At 37.3% G+C, this 22,105-nt stretch overlaps 1 protein-coding gene across 1 annotated transcript in view; it reads right to left on the bottom strand.

The window, feature by feature from the left end:
- LOC122091475 (calpain-type cysteine protease DEK1-like) overlaps positions 1-22,105 on the bottom strand; it is a 52,201-nt gene that overhangs the window by 15,694 nt on the left and 14,402 nt on the right. Inside the window, exons 16-27 of the mRNA XM_042661448.1 lie at positions 21,763-21,833; positions 21,475-21,566; positions 14,749-14,911; positions 14,551-14,622; positions 6,615-6,992; positions 6,410-6,525; positions 6,016-6,313; positions 2,063-2,382; positions 1,530-1,881; positions 1,043-1,363; positions 851-955; positions 581-709 (exon numbers count right to left, since the gene is read on the bottom strand). Of these exons, the coding sequence (XP_042517382.1) occupies positions 581-709; positions 851-955; positions 1,043-1,363; positions 1,530-1,881; positions 2,063-2,382; positions 6,016-6,313; positions 6,410-6,525; positions 6,615-6,992; positions 14,551-14,622; positions 14,749-14,911; positions 21,475-21,566; positions 21,763-21,833 (2,417 nt within the window). The remainder of the gene's footprint in view (positions 1-580; positions 710-850; positions 956-1,042; positions 1,364-1,529; positions 1,882-2,062; positions 2,383-6,015; positions 6,314-6,409; positions 6,526-6,614; positions 6,993-14,550; positions 14,623-14,748; positions 14,912-21,474; positions 21,567-21,762; positions 21,834-22,105) is intronic.

Below are 22,105 nucleotides of genomic sequence, written 5' to 3'. Positions count from 1 at the left end.
TGGTTGTAAATGGCATCTCCACCTTTCCCTCCAGTAATACCAAGCCCCTCTATGGTCAACCAATATTTCCATAATATCATCCATACCTCACTGAAGCTCATCAGTAACAGGATTGTCCCCCTTTTCAATTCTTTTTTGTTTATTATTATTTTTTTTTTTTTTTTGGGGGGGGGGGGGACAATAGCAGGATTCCAAGGCAAAAGCTTTGACCATGTAATGCACATGCATTGCTTCCTGGCATAAATTCATTCAGCAGTTGAAACACACTGAAATAACCATGACGGCCCAAATTTCCAAAATATTAAAAACTAAAATTGCAATGAAACTGGTGCTTCATTTTGGAACACATTTTCTCTCTCTCTTCACTTGCTTGCCAATTCTACAATCCCGATTCCTAGCCCCAGCTCTAGTTTCCCTTCTTTTAAATGAAAGTATCAAGACACAGAACACAACAAACTTTCTCCACCAAACAAAGTACCCACACACAACTACATCCTCCATTCAGGAAAGCAAGCCAAACAAAAGAAACCAGCAATTCAAAGAGAATAGAGTCACATTCTCAGAATACTAGACATATTACCTGAATACAAAAACGAACAGTATAAATTCCTTCTTCATTAAACTCTGGCGTAATAATTACTTCTGATATTTGTGAAACCTCAGTTAAAACAGCAACTGCACTCAGGAACCAGCAGTCACCCAGTCGGCCCTGTACAAGTTAAATATTGTGCCACTCAAAAGGAGCAGAGAAGGTATTGTGTGGTCATCAATTAATGTTAAAATGGACTAATAAAGCACAGATGACTACAGGAACAGGTTTCAGTGCCATTATAACAAGCTCTAGGCATACCTGACAAACATCAGATGACTTCGCCACCCCAGAAAATAAGCATGGGCAAGAGTCCATATGGTTTATTTTAACTATCTCAGTGGGCCTCAACCACCCAGAAACAACCTGGCATGGAACACCAACACAAGGTTCAGGACAACAAGATGAACAAAAGACTTACTCAAAAGCAATAAACAAATCAGAGAAACTAACCTGCAACTTTAAAGGAGGATTTCCTGGGTCCACAAATAAAGATTGATCACTAGGAGGAAACTCTTGGTCAGTGAAATGATTTTCACCTCTTGCAGAGAGAGCTTCCTTGATGGCCATTTCAACTGACCGCATCTGTTGATTAATTTCCTCCTGTGTTTCCATCCTAGGTTTCCTTAATTTTCTGGCAAAAGAATCCATATCAATTGCCACTCCTTCACGTTCTGATCTTCTTTTCCTACCACTTGAATACTGACCATCCCAATCTACATCTTCCCTATCATTCAGATCAACATCTGCAGGGTCGCTGTCCCACCCATCAACCTGAAAGAAAAGAATAGGAAACATCAACTAGTCAACAAATTTTAGCAAGAGAGAAAACAAATGCTTTTTGGGCACCTTAAAAACCAACAAACCAAAAATTACTTCAAGAAACACCAATCACAAGATTAAAAGACTAGGATTTGAAATAGCAAACATAGATGCATACTCTGGAAGGTGAATCAGCCCATTGCCAACCATCTTCCTGAAAATCAATCATGTCGTAATCAAATGAGCTTGTAGCAGAGTGGACAGCCGCGATTTCATCTTCAGTCAAACACCTTCCCCATAAGAAAGCATCCATAATATGCATCTTAGAATCAGCTCCTTCACTGTCAGACCTCCCAAATGCATCCAAATCTGTTGGTGGTCTAGTGCCAATCCAAACTTCTGTTCCCTGATCCCAAATGCCAGTGTCCATATGCAATGGTAAGCCACTCTGGAATCCATCGAAACCCCCATCTAGATAGCAAGTGGCCTCACCTACATCAGCATCAATAGTTACTGTCACAATATGCCACCTGCATAGCAGTTAGAGCAGACCTAGTTAGATAGGAATCCCACCATCCAACAGGAAACTATGTCAACAGGGTAGACCTAAGAGCAATATGATCGAAGCAATGAAAAACTCAAAAGAGCAGCAATGAAAGCCAGATGAATTATACAGAAGATGCTAATTTGTAGGATAGAGTCACTACAGACCTTCCATCAGCAATACTTGTACCACCAATGTTCCACTCCTTGGTAACGGTAGTTTGATTATCTCCTTTGGTAACTAGCCTGAGCCCAACTTGTCCAGCCTCAATGCCTTGTTCTGAACCAGCCACCAGGATTTCCCAGCAAATTTTTCGCTGGAATTCCGTACCCAGAAGACAAACTGGCCCAGATTCTGGCTGGATCATTACTGCAATTGAGAAAGTAACTTTTTGAGATTGACAAATGCTTGGGTCAATCTGGCCATAGTGTCTGCCACCAACTTGTGGTTCATCATCAAGAACACACACAGCACCAGGAATACCCGTCTGGCCAAAAATGTAAATCTCATTGAGTTTCATATAATGACATATAAAACTATGCAGCTCAATAGCATAAAACAAAACCTTACTTTGACAAAATAAATTATTTGCAATATTAAGAACTTCAAATGATAAAACATCAAAAAACAAGAAGCAAAGTAAAAAATGAGCAAAAAATAATCAGTATTGGTGAGCTTCATCTGAATGCCCATGCCCTTCTTTTCCTCATCTATCTTTCCAATCATCATGGCATCTTCCTCTTTCATGCTTCTATATTCATGGGGTCATATCCACTTGTTCATCAGAAATTTCGCAACTAGAAGGGAGGTTTGGTCCAATTAATATAAATTTCTCCAACGTAAACAGTCAATTACAAGAAACCTTATACTGTACTTCGTTTTTCATTTGATGAAGTGGATTTGGATTGAAGATGGTAAAGAATTATGGGAATATAACTGACATTTAACCAAAAAAAAAAGGAGATAAGCTCCCCTTGGATTAAGAGAAATATGTTGTTAGAAGCAACCTGTGAAGCTAACGGAAATTTAATTAAAGAGAAAAGGTGATTATGTTTAGATATTTAGCTTGTTAGGTGGTGACCATTTTAACTAGCTCAAAATAATAGTGAATAAAATGAAGATGAATGAAAAAACATTGCTACTAGGAAAAATCATAGTGAATAAAATGAAGTTGAATGAAAAACCACAGGTCCAAACCATAGACTGAAGGTCAATTCTTGTTTATGCAGAACATTTCGAAATCACATCACCCCTAGTTCGACCCTCAAACAGAATGTGTTCACATTTGATAAAATGGACCATTAACCCAATCATAAATCAAATAGACAGTATCAAGGCTTTAAAAACCAGTACCAGAACAAGCATATCAGATCAATGGTCACTGATCCAGACAATATCTGGGAAGACTGGCAGATATCCGTACAGATCATCCAATCCATGTCTGCATAGCCAACCACTGATCTGAAACAAACCCCCCCGGCATACCATGGTTTAGATCCCCTAACAGTATGAAGCAAAGCAGAAGTCTTTTAAAGTCAAGACGAACATCATGTTAGAAATCAGAACTTCTCAACCATAACTAGCATGCAAACTTTAGACCAAGTGACCACCATTCAGTTCCACTAAGAGCACTAGTCCATCGTAATGGCGTAATCAAATATCAACTAATGCAATCTGAAAATCTAGATTATGTTTCTCAGATGCAAGCAGTTATCAAAATTTGAGATAAAGGAAACAACTGCGTTGTTAAGGGAAGGGATCAGATAGATATGAGATGGATCAACTTGGGAGGAAAAAGAGAAAAGGTGTGGGGGGGAAAAAAAAGACAAGAAGAAATCAGGTTTAGAATACCAATCCCGCATCCATTGCTCAACAGCACCAGAACTCACAAAAAGAACTCGTTCTTTTTTCAAATCATCCTTAATTTATGTGGGCTGTAGTAATAATATAAATACATTCTAGAATTCCTAGTTTTCTAATCCAACTCAAACACTTAACTTACTACTAAAGCCATGTATTAATTTTATCCCCACTTAATGAGCTAAATTAGGCCATTACAATGAAACCACCAAAACAATAAAAGTCCCAACCTAAAATTTACTACCCAAAGGTCAATTTTAGCCCATTGGACTGCCATAGGCACCTTTTGAGCCTCCCAAGCTTGTGCATAGGCTTTCACACGCGATTAATGTCTACTGCAACTGCATCATTAGCTGTAGAGATATTGAACCCTAAGCAGCAGCCAATTATCATGTGGCCAATGGTGGCTTCTCATATCAGGTCCCAAAATTTGGCCACTAACCCTCTAAGGCGGGGTGAGAATCTGATAAAATTTGGATGGCGGCAATTTGTATGCCACTGGTAAGGCCGCAAATCTGACCAGGATGTGACATGTGAAAGTTTTAAGACTTATCTTTTGGGTTGAGGCCCAGTACTTGGCACAAATCAGACTTACCCTCTAGGTCCCAGCTAACTAAGCCCAAACTTCAAATCCCCAATTAAGTGACTTTTTATTATCAGTTTACTGTGGAGATAAATAAGTACGAGATAATAATATAAAATTTTTGGTTAATTACCTATATATAATTTCTAAACTATTCACTATGATATAACACATACCACTCATTAATATATAATATATAATGTAAATTCAGTGAGGCCCAGATATAGTTCATCTGGCTGGCTTAGGCTAACCACAGTGCAATTCCACATTCCTTTGTTTCGTGCATGCATGTGCGCGAAATGCAAAAGTGGAAACTCAGGATAAGAGTAGAGTGGAAGTCTTTATTGTCCTAACATTATGAAACAAACCCATCAAGAAACGATCTAATTCAGAAGCTTTATCCCATCCATTGCATCCTTCTTGAATCTCCTCTCCAGCCCAATACATTATCTGGATTTAAAAAAAAAAAAAAGGGTGTACCCAATGCACGAGGGTCCCGCCCACTGCAGGGTCTGGGGAGGGATCATAATGACCGCAACCTTAACCCCACTTCGCCGAGAGGTTGCTTCCCGACTCAAACCCATGACCACTAGGTCACAATGAAGCAACATTACTATTCCGCCGAGGCCTCGCCCTCTTAAAAGGGACTCAAAATAAATCTTCCACTGCCATTCCTCACTTAATACAGAGGTTAAAAGTTTAAAAGGAATCCATAACATTTTGTAAATTTTCATTTTGAATGACCGTTTTGGTTTGGTACCCAAAAAAAAAATTTTTTTTTTTTTTTGGGGGAGTGGGGGGGAGGGTGGGGTTGAATAGTATTTGGCTTCCCAGTGAATACCTTCCCTAAAAATATTATCTATACCATGATACAGATTCATTGACATTTAAAGTACTTACTTACGAATAGGTTTCTTTAAAGGTATTTTGGTTTATATGAGCCAAAATAGGGGGTACTTTAGGTTATAGGCACTGAAATGAGGAGCCCAAGTTTGCCCTAATTGTTTGTCAAAACATTTAAGGGAAGTGACTGATGATTGAGTTTTATAATGAAGATTTAAAATTGGAAAATCTTGTGTGTTTCAGTCGGAAAGGCCAGAACGGACCAAAATAGCTGAAAACCCCAAAATTTGAAACCAAAAAATAAGTCAAGAAGTTGCTTCGATTTGGCCACCGAAATGAAATGTTTCAGACAAAGATCACAAGCTACGGAATGAAGACACATCTCATTCAACTCCTAACAGATGAAATACGTACTACATTCTCGCATCCACAAAATGAAGAGTTTTAGATTGAGGCAAGTGTTTCCGACAAAAAACATCAGTATTTCCAGTATAATAGTTACAAACCGTTTATATTAAAGTACTTCTTGATTATGTTATTTCATAAATAAATATACTATATATATATATATATATAAATATCATTTTAACAGATTGCTGCCATGCATGCAACACACAGAAAGAAGCAAATACAAAGAAGTAAGTCATTTGACCAAAAAAGACATTCTGTAAAGTGAGTAGTGCAAGAGTTCAACATCATATTCATGAAGGTTTTGTTAACTCACTAGGAGTAAATCCTGGAGAGCAAAAGAAATTATATTACCCTGATTAACGCTTTCCAGCATAAGTTTCCAATTCCAATGAAACAAACAAATATCTATAATAAGAAATGAACCTGGACTGCCCGACGAGCCAACTGAGCCCCACGAATACGACGAGCAATGCTTGAAACCCTCTCTCGAGCAAAAGAGTCATCCAAAACAGAATCACCACCAACAGCACGCACAGCAGCCGCCATGGCTGCAGCTTCCCTACTTCCAACATTCGGAATATTGGATATAAGAGATGCTTCTATCTCCTTCCATTTACGTTCCTCTTTCTCCAGGAGTGCCTTCCTCCTCTCTTTACCCTTTCCCTCCTCCTCACGTCGCTGCATTAAGATTTCCTCCTCCATCTCCTTTTCTCTTATGTAACTACAACATCAATAATTATAAAAATATATATATAAAAGATCCAGGATTTTAAAGATAAACAATAATGATAAATAAATGTCACATGAAGCAATATACCTCTCCTGTATAATTTCAAATTGCCTACGGTCTTCAGGCATCCATTTCTTAATCTTTTTGGCACTTAGGTCTGAAAAACCTATGCTATCAAGAAAAAGTCGCAGGCGGACTTCATCCTGCAATAGCACAAATGGTAACCAATAGGTGACACGGAAAAAGTTAAAACACAGGGATTGCAAGCGAAACAGTTAGTAGCTGTAATCACCTGTACTCGCTCTGCCTTGGCAGTTAAACCAAGCAAAAGAAGCAAATAACCACCAAACTTGTCCCACATATATACCCATTCTGTATCAATTGCCTCCTCTAAAGCCAGGATACGGGCATGAGCACACATCTCTCTCCTGTAGCCAACATCAGCAGATGATTCACACCGAAATGTCCTTCCAGCTCTGATTCTACTGAAGAACAATCCTGCAGCTAATTCCTCATTCCGCAGCCGATCCCTCAATTTCATAACATCTGCTCTAGGGAGCACAAAGTTCCCTGCCCTATCTCGCATGATTGCAGGGTCTCCAACTAAAAGAGCAGCTGAACTAGCAGACCTCTGTGGTGCAGAGTAAGTTCCAGAAAGAGCATTTCTGGTCTGCAAGGTCATAAGAAATGCAACTTCACATTTATTTAATCATCATAATTTCTAACAATCAGATATGAAAAAGGGAGAAAAGATCACCCAACAAGTAAAACAAAATCAGAAAGTTATCATGAACTGCAACACCTCAGAAGAAATGCAGAAATGGAAGTCCTATTTATTCAAGGTGAAAGATCCTACTTTATCCAAGTCCTGGAAATTTTAAGCCTGTGTATTTTGAAACTTAGTTACCAAGAATATATTATCTCAATCATCTGCATATAAATTTCCAAAAGTAATTCAAAGACTGTTCTTAAATTCTCCAATACAAGGCATAGACTTCCAACATCATTGAGTAGACTAAAACTACAAGAGCTTGCTAGAAATGGCAGACAGATATTCTAGATGGAAATGCCTTTCTGGACCACCAGGTACTTGCTCACCAGGGCACTAGATCAGAAAGTTACTCCCTCAGAAAGGTCAACAAATCATTATTCCCAAAGAATATTGAGTTCTTAATTCGACAAGACAAAACCAAATCCTATTCTCAACCATTGGTTTATTTGATAGTCTTGCACATGTTCTTTTTCTCACATTAACTAGCTGAAACCACCAATGAACCAAAAACATGATCCGAACCCCAGTAAAAAAAAAAAAAGGGAATCCATAATCATGCCGCAAAGGGGAGAGACCTGACTGATTATGATAATAACCGAAATGAACTTAATAAAGAAAATGCAGCATCTACCCACTTCCATCTCATTGGATACCATAAATTGTCATAGAAAATGCAAGTATAATCTTGCCAGTTGTGTTTTAACCACATAGTGAATTGAAGAAAGATCTAATGCAACTGGGAAAAAAATAGGGAATAACGTCTAAAAGAAAGTAATAAATCCTAGAGAACTTAGGAGCTAAAGTGGTAAAAATATCAAAAGAAGTTAATAGTTGGATGATGAGAAACTGACTCACAGACAAAAAAAAAAGCAAATTAGCAAGTCGAAAAAACTATCAGAACTCGCTAACCAGCAATCCGATGAACACAAGGTTTACGTCAATAGAAGAGGGGTGGAGGAGAGTAACATAGTTTAATATCAGCCCAAATTGATGGCCCTAACAATACTGCTGGAAAAAACTAACAGAATTAAGAGACTTAAGTAACAGTGTTAGGAATCACATAAACACAAAGAAGAACAGAAATCACCTAAAGGATGCCCATGGTAGGAACTTTAGTTGCTGGAATGCTGTTGGAACAGTGAATGACAAAAAAAGAAAAAGGAGAAAAGGAATAGAAGATATGACAGACAGGTATCACTGCCTATGGCCTGCAGTTGGGCATAACTTCCAAGACTACACCACAAGGGCTGTAACTGATACACCACAGTGCACGCACTCGCATACAGCTAGTTTTTCCAAAACAACAAATATGTGTGCTAGCTGCCCTTTCCTCTTTATTTATGTTAGAAGTCTATCGAGAGAAAGAAGTCGTCTAGCACAAGTCACAGACTCCTCCCTTGGGTTTTCCTAGTCCTATTAGGACTGAATACAGTTAGAAGTTAGCAATTAGTATTAGTTTCATGTTCTTAATAGGACATGTAATAGCTATCTTTCTCATTCAAAGTAGGACTTGTAATAGTTATCTTCCTATTCCTACGTAAGACTTGTAATAGTTCTATTTAATGAATGAAGGAGGGCAGTCCCAATCAAATAGATAGGAACTCCCTTTGCTCCAGAATTGCAGGTCTCACATGGTACCAGAGCCTTGATCTCTAAAGAAGAAATCGATTGATGCAGTTTGGCGATGGATTTAGAATATCTTTTATTTACTTTGCTTTTTCAGAGTTATAATTAGTATGGTAGATTTTTACTTGAGTGAGAATTTTATTTCTATTTTAGTTAGATGCAATATTTGTTTCAAATAGGAAAGTAGGTCTGTTTTCAATCTTTAAATAGGTTTATTGAACTCAACTGAGAGATTGAATTGAATGAATTTGAGAAAATATGTTTTGGTTGGATTCAATGGCAGCCATGGGTGGTTTCCTTCTTCCCCTTTTCTAATATCCCCTTTCCTTCTCTTTTTTCTGGTTTCCTCGTTCTTTTTTCTGGTTCAGTCCAGGCGGTATTGGAAGCCAGTGAAAGAGTTCGAACTCCTTCGATTCTGCAGCTATCGGCCTCAAATTTGGGGCATAAGTGCTCCCCCTTGGGGCAATTTAAACCCTAGCTTCCATTCCAAGCTTTTGCGAGTCAACGGACAGAACATCTGAAAACCAGAACTCATATTTGAGTCCTCCGCCAGGTTCAAGCAGCAAGATCCTCCCCGAGGCTGTTGCATCTCCTTCTGAACTGATATTGGTTGTAATCCAAAGCAATCTAACTTCCGATCTCTCTCCCAAAATTTCGGTTTGATCGGATTATTGTTGAGAGAGTTCTGTCGATCGAAGCCAGCAAGAGGTTTCCGTTTCTATTGTGTTCTTCTCTAAAGCTATCTAGGTTGAAGATGATATTTCCTCTTATTTACACTTTTTTAACCATAGTTCCTGATATTCCCTAAAAACCCTCATTCTAGATTTTTGTTATTTCAGTTTAACCCCTTTACTAATTATATTTCCAGAACTGCTCTTTCTTTGGGTTTAATTTCTGTTAAGTCCTCAGCCCATTATTTTACTCTATAAAGCTCCTACATTTTACCACAAATTACATTATTGCCCCTGGTTTGCCTAAATTGAAATATTTGGTTCGTTAGTGGGCCCTAAGTGATCCAATTTCAGTCTTTGGAATCCGAATCCGCATCATCGATCAAAGTTCATCTCTCCATCATCAGTAACAAATCCTTTTCTCCAGCTAAGGTTGTTACTGGTTCTTCCTAAAGCTCCACAATTTCTTAGAGTGGGTAGTTTCATCCCCTAGTTTGCTGATTTCTGAATGATCATAGTTATTAAGGCGTCGCCAAAGCGCTGGTAAGGCGACACCTAGGCGCTAAGGCGGTTCCAAGAGGGTAAGGCAATAGGCCGCTTTAGTTGTAGTTCATAAGGCGACCGCCTTAACCAACAAGGTGCTATAAGGCATCGCTTTATGCGCCTTTTGATGCCTTGTGTCAAAGGGGACCGCCTTATGTACATTTTAAAAATAACTTGATTTTTAAAACTGATTTACATAGATTCCAAACATTATTTCGTGATTAGCAAGTGTATGAAGAAGAATACACTTGAGATGCATGAGATCAAGGCTATTAAAACTAAAGTCTAAAACTCAACCAAAAGAAAAACACGATTCACAATTTCACATTCACAAATCGCAAGGGTTTCTCAAGGGTTTACTAGCCAAAGGAGAGCCTTCCTCCTTCGATTCTTACTACTACGGCAAGGATTCGCTTCCAGTAGCCTCCGGCGAAGCTTCGTGCCCCCTTCTCTGGTAACTTTTTTTTTTTTCCTTCTTCATCCTACGACGAGCTCTCCCTTTTTCTTTTTTTTTTTTTTCATACTTCTTCTTCCTCGTTTTTTTTTTTTTCATCTTCTCATTCTTCTCACATCCACGTGAGAGGCTCATGCTCTACTTTTTTTTTTTTTTTTGGGTCCTTTTCTTCTTTCTTCTTCCTTTTTTACAAATGGACGTGGAGGTCTTAAGGTACGTACTAAGGCCAATTTTTATGAAGTCATATGAATTCTGTCATTACCTTCTATTTCTGTTCCTGTATGTTTCTCTCAATTCAACCAATGAATGGAGTTCTATCTTCTCCCTTTGGTTGAATGTAGTTCTATCTTCTCCCTTCTTCTCTCAAAATACTTGTATATTTTAAGTCTTCTTTTCTTTATATTTATAATTTTGTTTTATAATTATGTATTTATATTATATGTTAATATGTTATGATGATGATTGATGATTGTTGATTGATGAAGATGAACTTAGTTTATTCACTTTATTGATTTGTTTTCTTGATGAATATCTTGCATTGGTATGAAGTATGAACCTTTAATATTTATTTAGCATATGAGTAGTAGGATTCAACTAGAATTTGAATCAAATAGAATGGTTTTATAAAAAAAAACAACACAGGAACGCTTTATTCAATAAGGTGACACCTTATGCCAGCCTTATCACCAAAGCACACTAAAAGACCCTCAAACGCCTCGGTCGCCTCACTGCCTTAGTAACCTTGTGAAGGATTGATTGATACAATCAATCATATGTTGTGAAGGATTGATTCAAAGTAGTTGCTGGTAGGGTTTTTTATTTGAAGATTTAAGCATTCAAAGAATGGAAAAATCGATCACAGCTATCAGGGTTTTGGCACTTTGCCAAAAACGATATTGATCATATCTGTTTACTCAGGCCTCAGTTTGGAAAATCCTATGGAGGTTTTCTTCATCATCATCTCAGGGGCATTCTATCCAATTTTCAGCTCCACTGGATCCCCACAGCCCCAACCGCAGGCATCCCTGTTTTTACCCTAGTTAGGGTTTTGCGATTTGGGTTAATCCTTCATTAATTGCGGATTTGGCAGAATTTTGTCTGAAAATTTAAGTTGTTTTCCTATTAGGATTGATCAGTTGCATAAGATCAATCAATTGTGTGATTTGTTCTCTGATGTACCGGGGGGGGGGGGGTTGCCCCAATTTCTGACAAGCTTCGAGAATACCGTTTGAGGTGGTTCGGGCATGTTCAGCGAAGGCCACCCGATGCACTAGTAAGGAGGAGTGACTTGATTCAGATAGAAGAAACCAAAAGAGCAAGAGGCAAACCTAAAATGACCATAGGAGAGGTTGTGAGGAAAGATTTGCACAAATTAGGTCTAGTCCCAAGTATGGTTTCGAATAGAGCATATTGGAGGGCTAGGATCTAGGTAGCGGACCTACTTTAGCTGTGTTCTACTTTGCTAGTGGTTATCAATTTGTCCCCATTTAACGCCTTTTATTTTCTCTTCCTTTGGCTTTCTTTGGATCAATGTAGCCGACCCATTAAGTTGGGACAAGGCTTTGTTGTTGTTGTTGTTGTTTTCTGATTTTTTGTTCTTCGTGAATCAACTTTTTGTTCTCTAGTAAATTCTTTGTTATATCTTGCATCAATGGCTGACACTGAGCCAAAGAATGTTGTCATTGAGGTGATATCATCCTCGCATAGAATTACAAAGAGGAAGCTTGTAGGAGCTGCCACTTTCCAACAAAGAGAAAAAATTGTGCAGTTGGTTTTGACTAATCGTGACCAGAAGATGCAATAGATTTCAAGAGGATGTATGAGGAGTTGAACTCTCTATTTCCCAATAATAGTGAAGTCAAGAAGATGCAAAACCAGCGAGAACAACTCGCAGTTATAGGTTTCTTAAAGAAGGTCTTTTGATGAAGTTGTTGGGTGCTACACTTCTGTTGGAGTGCCTTATTTCGGAAGGTCTTTTGATGTAGTTGTTGGGTGCTAAACTTTTGTTGGAGTGCCTTCTTTGGGAAAGGCTTTCGTTGGTATTAGAGTGTCTTCTTTGGAAGGGCTTACATTGCTTTTTGAGTTGTTGATGGGTTTATGATGGTTGATTGGAGTTCTCTCTGTGCTCGTTGGAGTTCTTGTTGGTCCAAGATGAAGCTTTCTGTTGCTATGTGTATGCTCCAGCTTGAGGGGGAGTGTTAGAAGTCTATCAAGAGCATAGTTTTTAAGGCGCTGCTAAGGCGTCACCTTACCAGCGCCTTGGCACTAATGCAGTCTAGAGATGGTAAGGCAGTGCTCCGCCTTATGTGAAGTGGCGCCTTGTAGATTTTTTTTTTTTTTCAAAGCACATTTTAAAATTACTTGATAAAGATTCCAAATATATATTTTTTATTGGTAGGTGTATGATTTTGTTAACACTTGAGATGTATAGGATCAGCTTTACTCCACCAAAAATAACCAAAACAAACAAAACAAAAACACGATTCACAAACAGGGTTTGGGTTTTGTCAAGGGTTTTAAGAAGGGCTTTGAGAAGGAATCAAGGAACAAGGAAGAACCACTGATCTAGACGACCATTTTGCTCTGGCAGTGGTGAGTTTGCTCCGACAGCGGTGAGCTTCATTCTTCTTTGACAGGAGTAGAAATCTAGTGGATGACCTTAGGGCTTAGGCACTCATTTTGGCATCATAGAGGTAAGTATAATAAATACTTGTATTTTTTATGTCTTCTTTTATTTATATTTATAATTTTGTTTCATAATTATGTATTTATATTATATGTTAATATGTTATGATGATTGATGATTGATGATTGATGAAGACGAACTTAGTTTATGCACTTTATTGATTTGTTTTCTTGATGAATATCTTATATTGGTATGAATATGAACCTTTAATATTTATTTAACATATGAGTAATAAGATTCAACTAGGATTTGAACCAAATAGATTGATTTTATAAAACGCTTTATGTCTGCCTTATTGCTAAGGCGCTCCGAAAGACCCTCAAACGCCTCTGTTGCCTTACTGCCTTAAAAACTATGATCGAGAGAAAGGAGGAGTCTAGCGCAAGTAGCAGGCTCCTCCCTTGGGTCGTCCTAGTCCTATTAGGACTGAATATAGTTAGAAGTTAACAATTAGTATTAGTTTCCTATTTTGTTCTCTCCTATTCCTAATAGGACTTGTAATAGCTATCTTTAGGAATGTAAAACTTGTAATAACTATCTTTCCTATTCCTAGTAGGACTCGTAATAGTTGTTCTATTTAATGAATGAAGAAGGGCAGCCCCTCCCTCTCTCTCTCTTTACAATTTATAATAACAACGGCCATAATACAAAATTAGTAACCCTTCCATTGTGTGGGGTTACTTACCTGCTAAGATATTTAAGAACTCCTAGAAAGAAGATCCCTTGCTATTACAAAAATTCGAAACTTACCAAAATAAAGAGACTCTTAGTCGCAACTACATTCAATGGCTAAGAGCCTACTACAAAAAATAGATACTTAAAAAATAATAAATAAAAAATACCAACTCCACATGTGGCAGCAGCATGGGCCCACATAATCATCCAAAATAGAAACTCCAAAGGCTGCTGATTGATGGCTGCTCATGGGCTCTTTATGGGTTTAAGTTATGATCAGCACATGGGCCCAAGTATGAGCCTGACCATAACTTAAGTCATGGTCTAATGTAGGATGGTTATGACTGAAGTTATTAGGCCTGACTGTGCTGGCCTTTTGGTTCTTTCTCCTCCTATGCTGACTTTGTACCGCATCAGATGGGGTCCTCCATCACATCCCACCCAGTGCAGAACCAAGATTCATCTCTTTTGGAGGAAGGGAGGAGGGGGAAGGAGGGGCAGCATGTGATGCACTCATTACAGTATTTATCCTAACATATAGTGAATCCACTATAATATATGTATTGGGTCCTAATATAAAGTAGGACCTGAAATTAATTTGCTAGTCTATCATATAATTAATGAAATGCATCTACCACTAAGTGGACCTTTTAAATAAAATACAAAAAACCAATATAAGCTAACATTCCCCAACATTTAAATTTCCATCGACTATAACCATGACGCATAGAAATCTAATATGACCATAGTATACTCTAAAATGATGTAAATGCAAACAAATCAACAAGCAAGAAAATGTACCTTAGTTGCAGAACGAGCAATTGCCTGAACAATAGTTTCCTTACTAAGAAAATGCACAGCATCTTCCATCATCTGATAGTAGAAAAAAGAATATCACCTCAGGCAAATTTGGAAGAATTAGACAAAAATTGTATACAAAACATTTCTTTGGAGATCAAGGGATCAGACCGATCAAGTCAGGGTTCTTATGGAACCAACCTTAAGAGTCAAGCATGGACGGGAGACAGCAAACCCAAACGCTACAACAAGAGTAATTGCTGATACAGCAGCACCAGCGAATGGTGGATAAATTTTCAAACTAGCGACAACACCCCAGCCCTCTGTTGCCAATGCAATTCCATAAAGAACAAGAAATGCAGCACTGTCAAAGAAAGGATGTAGCAGATATTAGAGACCAAAACAACAACATCAACAAGAACAACAGTAAATAATGATGATACAACGATGATGAACACGACAACAACAATGAGGATGAGCAAGAACTGTAAGGACTAAGGAGTTGATTTCTTTTGGGACTTATGGAGTTTCTCTTAGGATATGAAACATGCATAGGCATTGAATAGGGTCAAAAGTCATATGTGGGTGGGGTTGGACAGATTAAGCCCAAAACTTCTATGTATTGGTCAGTTTTTTCTCCTCAAATGTGATCATAAAGACATTTTTGCCTTCTAGGATAAATAATTTTATCTATTGGATTTGAGTCTAGTCAATTTATCATTTCAGTTTCTTTCATATTATCAACTAATCTCCTCTCTTTTTTTTCTTTTTTCCTTTTTTTTTTTTTTTTTTTAATGATAATCTAAGTTTTTTCCATCATATTTTCCTTATTTTTAAAGCCATTTTCTTAGGTTTCGTAGTATGACTCATTTTTATGCCTCTATAGTTACTGCAACTCTGGATCACCTTTAATTTCGTAGATCGGAACTACAATACTTCTCCTCTAATCATCCGGCACCTTTCTTGTGCTCATAATCTTGTTTAACAACTTAGTTAACCAAGATACCCCACATAGTCCCAAGCTCATCCACATTTCAATTAGGACCTCATCTAGGCCTGATGTGATGCAGATAAGTCCCTTAATGGGCTTATTTTATTGCAAATAAGCCTCGAGTTGGATTATATATGTGTTGGACCTTTGATCCCATGGGTTTTCTTTGTAATTGGCCTAACATATGGATAGAAAGTATGAAAACGGGATTTAATTTATTAGTTTAGTTAGAGCCCTGTTTTGAGTCTGTTTTCTTTGTTATTTCAGTTTTTTAGTCAGTTTAAGTTTCTCAATTAGTTAAGGATTGGGTTAGACCTTTCCTTTTTAGTGTTTGAGACAGTTTTGAGTCTTATTTATAAGTTTAAAAGGGCTACAACATTGAACACGAATTTACTAATGCAAAAAAAATGGTTTATGATGTTTTGTTGTGGGATGCAGTTGGGAGAGATGCCTAAACCTGTGAGTGAGATGCCCATTCACTAATTCTTTTTCCCCCTTCTCAACCCTCCATCGCATTCTCTTTCTCTTCTTATTTTCCTTTTATTTGTTTATTTTGAGTGAGTGTTTGAGAGCTAGAACCAAGCCTATTGGAGGACATCTTCTCTATTCATCCAGAATTTTAGATCCTGCCAGGAATTAAGATCACTTGTGATTCTAGTTCTACATTATGGTGTCTTACCCACTTTCATCTTCTTAGAGCTTTAACCACAATCACTCTAACCTTACGTACATATCTATGATGTGTGATGTCTTGATGGATAATGCAATCTTCCTAGCCACTCGTACTCGAACTGTCTCTATTTAGTAAGTTACAAAAATACTTATCACATCTCTTCATAATGTCTTCATCCTTTACTAGCACTCTACCATTATTACTTTTCATACATCTAACATGATTGAAATCTCTATTCTTCCTTTCTCATATTTTAGCCATCTTAAAAATAGATTTTTTCCCATTCCTTTGTGTTCAGATTGTCATACAAGTCATCATATTTCTTCACTTTGCTTTCCTTGCTATCTTCCTCGCTTTGTTTCTAGCAGCCTTATACATTTTTTTTATCTACTACCTCATTAATCCCTTGCCATGTTTTAAAACTATCTTTCTTAATCTTCATGGCTATCTGAACCTCTTCATCCCACCACCAAGTCTCTCTAGGGGCCAGCCGAATACCACTTGGCATCCCTAGAACAACTTTAGTAGCTTTCTTAATACAGTCCGTTATCTCAGTCCCATAAAGCTGGTGTCTCCCTCAAAATCCCACTTCCCTTGTTTTAACACTTTATCAGTAAATGATCCCAAGGAATCTCGTTTCAATCTCCACCGCCTAACCTTCGCGCAAGCAGTTTTCCTTAATATTTTGGCATACTGAGGCACATATCTAAGATCAACAATCTATGTTGAGAGGTTAAGCTCTCCCCAGGTATAACCTTACAATCCTATACAATAATCTATTGAACCTTCAAGTAAGGAAGAAATCTATTTGGCCAGCATGCTGCCCACTCTTGTAAGTAAGGAAGAAATCATTCCTCTCCCCCAACTCTATATCCTCCATGTACCTCTTCATAGCCCCTCCTATCTATTCCAACATGTCCATTCAAGTCACCTCCTATTATGATCTTTTCACCCAAACCAAAACAATTTCTCTTTTCATTGCGAAGAAAATGTTCACAACTGATAGATCATAGCTATCACAAAGTCTAAACTGAGCTCCCCTCCTCATTCCTCTCTCAACTCCGTATCTCTCGTGTACCTCTTCATAGCCTCTCTTATCCCTTCCAACATGTCCATTCAGGTCACCTCCTATTATAATCTTTTAACCTGGACCAAATCCTTGCACTAAACCATCCATGTGTTCCTAGAATAGTAACTTACTGCTTTCATCCAACCCTCCTTGGGGCGCATATATGCTAATTATGTTAACCTCTTTCCCTTACACAAGCTTGATAGATAAAATCCTATCTCCAACTCTTTTAGCATCCACATCATTCTTTATGTCCAAAAATGCCCACTCCACCTCCACTACTTTGGTCTCCCGAATACCAGAGTTTGAAGTCATCCAACAACTTATTAGCTCTTTTACCCTTCCATATAGTTTCTTGAATGCATGCAATATTAATCCCTCTTCTCATAACATCTATCAGTTCCATACTCTTACCTGTCAGTGATCCAATGTTCCAAACTTCCAATAGGGGCAAATAGGATTTTTTTAAAGTTGATTGGGTTATTTTTGTAGATTCCATTTATTATTTTATTATTTTAGTATTTTATTTATTTATTTATTTATGTTGATAGAGTAATAGGATAGAGTGTGGAGTTCAATATAAACTCTATTTCAGTTGTGGAGTTTGATTCAACCTCTATTTCAGCTGTTGAGTTTGAATAGGTTTAGTTTTTCTTAAAAATCTTTAAATAGCCATGTAATACCATTGTTGGAAAGATTGGAATAATCCAAACTCTATTTCAGTAGTTGAGTTTGAATAGGTTTAGTTTTTCTTACGAGTCTTTAAATAGCCATGTAATACCATTGTTGGAAAGATTGGAATAATATTGGAATTTTTATGATCTATTGCTTTGAACGACCGTTGACCGTGTGTGTTCTTTCCTCTTCTTCATCATTTCAGACCAGGGTCACTCCACTCGGGTGTGTTTTCCCTGTTTCCTTCTTCTTCCTGCTCCTTGCCTTTTCCCTTCTATACTACTGTTCATTTCCCTTCCTTGCGATTAGCAGTACCCAAGGAATGGGAAGAAATCATTAGAAATCCCCCCTGGTTAAAAGCCCAACCGACCTGAGATTTGGAGCACTGTTCTCCCTAGGGCAACAAGCCCTCGGATCTCACTCCAGAAATCCTCTCCTGCTGTGAGAGATTCAGATTTTTAAACTTCTCTTAACCTGTTCTATAGCCTTCCCTGGTTTCAGCAATTCTTATTCTTCAATTTTTGTTTCCTGATTAGACTGACGGTTGGATTTCAAAAGACTGTGGAATAGCAACCTACTTCTGAATTTTCACTTTGAATGGAGCCCATACAGTTTTCTTTCAATGGAAATGCACGTAGGCTCCCACTAGTTGGGTGTTCTTGTCATAGGTTGAAGAAGATAGAATCCTTGGATAATTATAATCAAGCCCCTCACTTGCTTTTATTACTAAAACACCTTTTCCTTTATGTTTGGCTTCTGTTTGTGCCCTCATTATTACATTAACTCTTAGAATTGTCATTTACTTGGAGTTAACTCCAGATTAGTCCCAAATTCTGTTTATGTAAAAGGACCCCTTGCTTCAAAAATTATGAAATTGCCATTGGTTTTTTAAATTGGATTATTTGTTATCTGTGGTCCCATGATCCAATTCAAGGGTTTTGAAACCCAGGATCCCATCATTTGGAGGGTCAAAAATTTCTGCATATTACCGTTTTTTCAGCTGAAAGTAATCTGTCTCTGCAAAATTTTCAAATGGATCCATTACTAATAGAAACCTTTGGGTTGACTAAAGCTTTTCAGATTTTATTTTTTCTTTTATAGTTACTAGAAGTAATTGCTTGAACATGGTATTTAACAATAGCAATGTCAAAGTGGGTCCATAACACCAGGTTTAATGGTCATTTCATCAAATCCAACATCAGCTTCAATTATGAAACACAAATGTCATATTGCTTTGGAGAATGCTCTACTATACTCCACAAATGTGACAGCTATCAATGTTTAAAATCCTAGGTACCCAAGGAAGGCACTTCTTAGATAGAAGGAATCCCACAATTAACCATAGAAAGTTGATGCGGTTAGTTCTAGTTTTAGCGCATGTATCTGCACAAATTTAAAGAAACGCAAGATATCAGAACAATCTTCATACTTCTACTAACTATAAATATAATATATATTGTTATTGAAGATTATTATGACGAAAATCAGATTCCCATAACCTTTGTAGGGCATATATTATGGAAGACCCATCATCAAGTTATCACGAAATTCCAAAGGAATATGCAAGTGAAGCATCTTAATGTTGATGGCACTAAGAGCAAGATTGTCCCAGTAGCAACTAGCAACCATGTGTCTAGTGTAGGGGAAATCGTGGATTAGTGAACAATGCACTAAAAAAGTTGTGGATACACATTTCATTGACAATGAAGAAAAGTTGTATGGAACAATTGGATTTTGTCAGCCAAAAAAAAAAAATTCGGTGATTTATCTTTTCTTAGATCTCATCAAATGAACTTTTTTGGTACTGGACTTTAATTAAGAGGGTTTCAGACAAGTCGCATTTAGCAGTTAAAGTATTTGGGTCTGTTTTGGTTCCCCATTAATGTCATAATTTAGTTTTAAACTTGTTTGGTGGTCCAAATGGAGTCATGCTACCACTTCCAACATTTACCAGCAGGAAATTCTTCCAAATTGAGTCTAGCTACCATTTACAAGATTAACCAGCAGGAACAAAACTTGTCTGTTTCATATGGTTTTGCTGCCAACTATGTCATATAATCAACAACTCTCAATTGACACCCAAGATCTTGAGAATCCAAGTTTGCTTGAGAAACTCAAGGCAAAACTATTGATGGTGCATGAATCTGTTGTGGGATTTTGTTAAATAGTTTAGTTAGGGTCCTTAAATCATATATGGTACCATTTGAATATTCAAGAATAACAGAATATTTTGGCACCAGTTCCAAAAGTGCTTCACATTCTCAAAATATGATGTAATTCAACTTCCAAGCACTACTAGTGCAGAATCAATCCCCAATTCAGACCGTGTGAAGTGCCGGATCAACACAGCCAGCACTGATCGTGCGGTGAAGATTAACCCTCACTATAAGATCAAGGACAAGTCTTTTCCAAACACGGAGAAATAATGCAAAAGCAATCCATCATTCAGATCATGTGATAAGGTAAATTTTGATTCGTATTGATTCAAATCTTGTATCCCAGGGCAGGAAAAGTCATTTAATTAAAGTTGGGGGAATTATGTCATCTTATATTTAAATCAGAGTTTAAAGGAGAGCTCGTGTTTAGCTATCAATTAGGAGTTTTTTGAGTTTAAAATACCATATTGTACTAAAAGTTGAATTGCTTGTTGTTAAGAAAGTAGCATCCTTATTAGAAAATTAGATTTGCTGTCCAAGAGTCCAAGATTTACAGGAATTCCGTTGAGTTTATTTCCTCTAAATAGATGTAACCACCGCACTATAATTAATTTGTTTGATTTAGCAATGGCCTAGTTGGCTCTCTTCGCTCTCTACTCGATTTAATAAGAGAATCTCTCCCCCCGCCCCTCTTACCATTAACTTCTCTCTCCCCTCTTCCTATTTCTTTTCTTTATTAGGACAGCACAACAGATTAATATCCTTTCATCACTCATCCATCCTTCCATCGCATGCTGGTAACTTTCTCCACTTTATCTCTTCTACAACACCCATCGATCACCTATTTCTCTTTCTCAATCCACCTCATTGATTTGATACTTAAAAGTATACTTATTTCTGAATCTCATCTTGGAAATTAATTATTCAAATCTAGAGAATATCTGCTTAACCTCAGGCCATTATATTTGAGAATCTGATCTGAGCAAATCTTAGACATTAGTCTAGGCAATTTCAGCCCTAGAAACAGAATCTTGGAGATTGGCCAATCACTTGTAGATCCATCTTGATCGAGTTGCATCAGTTATCACTTAGGGACATAGGTGTGACTGCATAGGTCTATTCTCTTCTCCGCTTTCTACTACTTTTATTATGTTTATTCAAATTTTCCACATTTATCAAAGATTAAGGTTACACTGTGTCAGCCCCGCATTAATAACAAAAACAGTCTCAAATTGTTCAGAAAGAAAATTGTTACAAATTTTAACATCATAAAATGAAAAGCAAGTAATCAAATACATGTAAACCTTGAATCACTAATAAATCATTCACAGAAAACTAAGCAGAAGATGTTACCAAAACAGACCTGACATTTTTTGCACAATCTGCATGTGCGTCATAAACATACACTGGCAACACTCTTGGAGAATAGACAACAATGGGAGGTGAAAGAAGAACCTGTGAAAGAGAAATTGTTCTCTGTCATGAATAGAAGACGAAGGCTAAACAAGATGAAATTACTCAAAACCTAGACATCAACAAACAAGAACTCTTTCATAAAAAAAAAAACAAGAACTCCTCAACACCAAATAACAAAACTACAAGAGTCCTATCAATTGAATCAAGTTTGAAATGTAGTGCAATATTTACTCACAGTTAGTGCCCTTCCAGCAAGAAGAAACAGAAATGAGAAGTAACCAACTGATGCTCCAACAAAAGGTTTGTCTGCATATAAAAGAACTTCATTTCATAACAGGCAATTCACAAGACGTAAGGAAACTTGAAGCACAGTTAACGATCTCAGCACTAATAACATGGTTAACAGATTATGTTGTTACCTTCAAAGATTAAAGTATCGGTATCCGTTGTCATATCAGTCGGCTAAATTTAAGATAGGTATCGGAGGGTATCGTATAGTATCTAAGATAAGCTATAGATACGAACATAAGTGATGAACAGGATACACATTTTTATATACTTTTGCATTAATAAAAAAA

This window comes from Macadamia integrifolia, chromosome 10, assembly GCF_013358625.1.
Source record: "Macadamia integrifolia cultivar HAES 741 chromosome 10, SCU_Mint_v3, whole genome shotgun sequence".
NCBI lineage: Eukaryota > Viridiplantae > Streptophyta > Magnoliopsida > Proteales > Proteaceae > Macadamia > Macadamia integrifolia.
The sequence above is the reverse complement of the archived record's forward strand: the minus strand, read 5'-3'. Positions and strand labels throughout refer to the sequence as shown.